At 56.9% G+C, this 4,248-nt stretch overlaps 1 protein-coding gene across 1 annotated transcript; it reads left to right on the top strand.

Annotated features, from left to right (window-relative positions):
* Positions 1-574: 574 nt before the first annotated feature.
* LOC109860997 lies at positions 575-1,081 on the top strand. Its single transcript, XM_020440461.1, has one exon. The coding sequence runs from the start codon at positions 575-577 to the stop codon at positions 1,079-1,081; it is 507 nt and encodes a 168-aa protein (XP_020296050.1).
* Positions 1,082-4,248: the final 3,167 nt, after the last annotated feature.

The raw sequence follows: 4,248 nt of genomic DNA on the forward strand, positions 1-4,248 counted from the left end.
GGCCATGCGTGAAGTGTTGGCGGACCATAAGGACGACGTTTGCATTGGCCGCCCGGTACAAATGGCGGAGCTTTGGATTTATGGGATAGAAGATTCGATCAAGGAACACGATGTCAAAACTACCATTGCAGCAGCAACTGAGTGTGACCTCGAAAATATTAGGGTAGGACCCGTACGTCCTACACGGAGATTTTCCATTCTCTCCCAGGCGGGACGCAATCGTCTTGGGTGGTCCTCGGCACGCGTCGAGCTCTTGCAACCTCGGAAGTTGCAGTGCTTCCGCTGTCTCCGGTCGGGACACGCGCTTGCAGTGCACAGCCCCAACGGACAGAAGTGGGGAGTGCTACAATTGCGGGGAGACCGGCCACAAAGCTTGTGAATGTCACAACCCCACTCAGTGCTCTGCGTGCACCGGACTAGGGAAAAGTGCTGACCACCGGATTGGTAGCGGTCAGTGTAAAGCCACAGTACCGGCGACACGCTCGTCGCCGCGTGAGGTTCTTTAGTCGCAACCGGAGCGGAAGTCCGCTGCGGCTGAAGAGATGGAAGTGAACGCGCCACCAACAACCGAGTAATGGCCAGGTTCCTGCAGGCCAACCTGAACCGGTCTCGACCGGCTCAGGACCTGGCGCTACAGTATTGTGTGGAGGAAGAGGTGGGTGTGTCTGTTTTCTCGGAACTCCACACAGTTCCGAACCGTCCACACTGGGCGGGCAGCACGGACAGTCTCTGCGCGGTTCACTGGCGCCCTTGTAGCTGCCCCAATCTCTGTCGACTGATCGGTGCCGGAAAGGGGTTTGTGGCAATAAAAATCGGCAAGTGGGTCGTCTTCTCCTGCTACTTTTCCCCAAACCGGGACTTGGCGGAATTCGAACGATATCTCGATAGTCTCGGCGTGGCAGTGCGCCCGCACCTGCCCGGTGCGGTGATTGTAGCCGGAGACTTCAACGCCAAGTACCCGGAGTGGGGGAGCGTACGCTGGGATCGGCGGGGAAGGCTGCTGGCGTCATGGGCGGACAGCATCAACCTTGCCCCTTTAACCTTTTCGCGGCGAACAGCGCCTTTTGGCGCTCAACTATAGACGCTCTCTCCGAGCGAACAGCGCCTTTTGGCGCTCAGCTATAGACGCTCGCTCCGAGCAAACAGCGCCTTTTGGCGCCGTTCACTTATTATTAGTTATTATTAATATTATTGTTTGATTGGCGCGCCGGCCAACAGCCTCAAGGAAATGACCAGTAAAATCGGCTCTGCACACCGCGTTAGGAACGACTCGCGTATCGTGTTGTCCGCGCGTTCGACCTTCCACCGTCACGCCGGCTGCTTAGAGCGCAATTCATTTCTGAGCGCTCCGCCGCGAAAGGGTTAAACGATGGCACCGTTCCGACGTGCGTCTGAGAGCAGGGCTCTTCTGTCATCGACGTAACGCTGGCTTCCTCTACGGTCCGTCGAACGGCGCGGGACTAGCGAGTGGCTGTGAAAACCGAGTCTCTGTCTGACCACCGCTACGTCCTTTTCTCTGTGGGGAGGGACATACGCCCCCATCTGGACCGCACCACGTCCTACTTCCCGCGGTGGCAGAGGGCAGATGCAGACCTGGACACCTTCTAGGAGATCCTCCGAGGGCATGCTACGCTGGAAGTTCTCCCACCCGACACGGTCGAGAAGGCTGCCGAAAAACTACGGCGGATGATCACGGAAGCATGTGATACAACAATGTCCCCCCGTGTCCGGGGGGGTGAACCAGCACAGGGCGGTGTACTGGTGGAATGATGACATTGCTGAACTCCGCAGAGCGTGCATCCGCAACCGTCGAATTCTGCACCGACGTGATTCGCGAGTGGGTGAAGCAGAGGTTGCGCGCCTGAAAGCCAACCTACGCAATGCGCGGGAAACTCTGCGCGGAGCTATCCGCGCCGCAAAGACCCGCGCCTGGCAGGAACTGCTCAGTTCGGTCGAGGACGACCCGTGGGGGCGGTTCTACCTGGTTGTTATGAACCGATTGCGACCATCGGCCCCCCCCACTCACGGAAACCCTCGACCCTCAAACGGTGGCCACCGTATTGGACACCCTCTTCCCGGGAGGAGAGGTGGAGGCTCCTCGAGAGGCGGTCCTGCCAGGCGACTGGTCGCCAGACCTAGCGGTTACGATGGGGGAAGTACGTGGAACCCTCCGGCACGTCCGCTCTGGCACTGTAGCCCCCGGCCCTGATGGCGTAACAAACCTGATTTTCGCCCACGCGTTTACTCCGATGAAGCAACGCTATATAGAGTGTTTTACGCGGTGCTTCTCGGAAGGGCGTTTCCCGGACGTGTGGAAGCGCTCCCGTCTCGTCCTGCTGCAAAAACCGGGCAAACTCGACGATCAGCCGTCGTCGTCCATATGCCTGCTGGACGAGATGGGGAAGTTTTTGGAGCGTATCGTGGCCAGCCGCATCCATCGCCATCTAAGTGAGCCGGGGTGTGATTTGGATGACGCACAATTCGGGTTTCGGGTGGGCCGCTCGACGGTTGATGCCGTCTTGCGTTTCCGGCGATACACGGAAGAGATTGTGGCCAGGGGCGGAGTGGCAATTGCTGTCAGTATAAACATCTCTAACGCTTTCAACTCCGTTTCCTGGCAAATCATCTTGTCAGCCATGGAGTGCCGGGACTTCCCGGACTATGTCCGGGCTATTGTCGGAGACTATCTTCGTGATCGGTGGATGTCGTACGTCGGCAAAGGTGGGGCTCTCCACCACCGACGTATGGTGTGCGGTGTTCCGCAGGGGTCGGTCCTAGAACCACTCCTGTGGAACATCGCTTACGATGAAGTTCTGCGGGAGGAACTTCTTCCGGGGTGTCGCCTGATATGTTATGCGGACGACACCCTTTTGATTGCGAAGGGGCGATTGCCAGCGGTGGCGGTGAATGTGGCCATGCTCGGCACCGAGATGTTGGTCCGCGCCATCCGGCGCCTGGGTCTTCGAGTTGCCCCCTAAAAGACGGAGGTGGTTGCCTTTATCGGCCACCACCAAGACCCGAGGGGATACAGCTGGCTGGAGCACATGTGCCCATCCGCCAGCATATCAAGTACCTCGGGCTACTAGTGGATGGACAGTGGTCCTTCCGGGCTCACTTTCAAGCGGTGTTGGAACGTGGCGAACGGGTGACCGCATCCCTTGGACGGCTTATGCCAAATTTGCATGGACCGGGCGAGCGTCGTCGCCGCCTGTACGCCATGGTGGTAAGTTCCATTGTTCTATATGGGGCCCCGGTGTGGGCCGACAATCTTGCCCGCTGAATGTGGGCACGAGCTGCGTTTCGCCGGCTCCAAAGAGCAATGGTTCGGCGCCTTGTATGCGCGTACAGGACGGTGTCGTATGTAGCCGCTAGTATGCTCGCGCGCTTTCCGCCGCATGAGCTGCAGGCGGCGTACCTGAAACGGATGTTTGAAGAGGTGCGTAACCACCCCCCGGACGACCCACTTCCCCCGGACATTGGGAAAGTACGACGCAAAGCGCGCAGGACCATGGTGCGACAGTGGCGCGCCCAGGTGCGCGATCCCCGACTGCCGAGCCCGGAAATCCGGTACGCTTTGGGCCCTGTCCTCCGCCGGTGGGTGAACAGGCCACATCGCGGACAGTTAACATACAGGACTACTCAGATGCTCACCGGACATGAAAGTTTCGGTGAGCATCTGCATCGCATCGGCAAAAAAAGGTTGCCGAATTGTGAGCAATGTGACGCAGCCGTCGATACGGCGCGTCACACGCTCGCTGAGTGCCCCGTGGAGTAGTGAACGCGAGGCACTGCGGGAGGTGGTCGGGCCAAACCTGTCGTTAACAGTAATTTTCCGCGGCATGTCTGCCCACATCGGCGTTTGGGTATACGATGCTATCTCTTACCGTTGCGAAGACAATTGAAGAAATCTAAGATTCTAGATATTTTACTTTGAGTAAGTCGCGAACGGAAAGAGATAGTAAAAGGAGATCACGTACAGTAGATACGGTATGTTGTCACTTTTCGAAAGCAGTATGGTATACGTTTCTATCTCTTACTGTTGCAAAGACAATTGCAGAAATTTAAAATTCTAGATATTTTACTTCGAATAAGTCGCGAACGGAAAGAAATAGAAAAAGGAGCTCACGTACAGTAGATACGGTATGTTGTCACTTTTCGAACGTAGTATGTTATACGTTTCTATCTCTTACCGTTGCGGAGACAACTGAAGAAATCTAAGATTCTAGATATTTTACTTCGAATAAGTCG

This window comes from Pseudomyrmex gracilis, unplaced genomic scaffold, assembly GCF_002006095.1.
Source record: "Pseudomyrmex gracilis isolate BER0280 unplaced genomic scaffold, ASM200609v1 scaffold_534, whole genome shotgun sequence".
Classification (NCBI taxonomy): Eukaryota; Metazoa; Arthropoda; class Insecta; order Hymenoptera; family Formicidae; genus Pseudomyrmex; species Pseudomyrmex gracilis.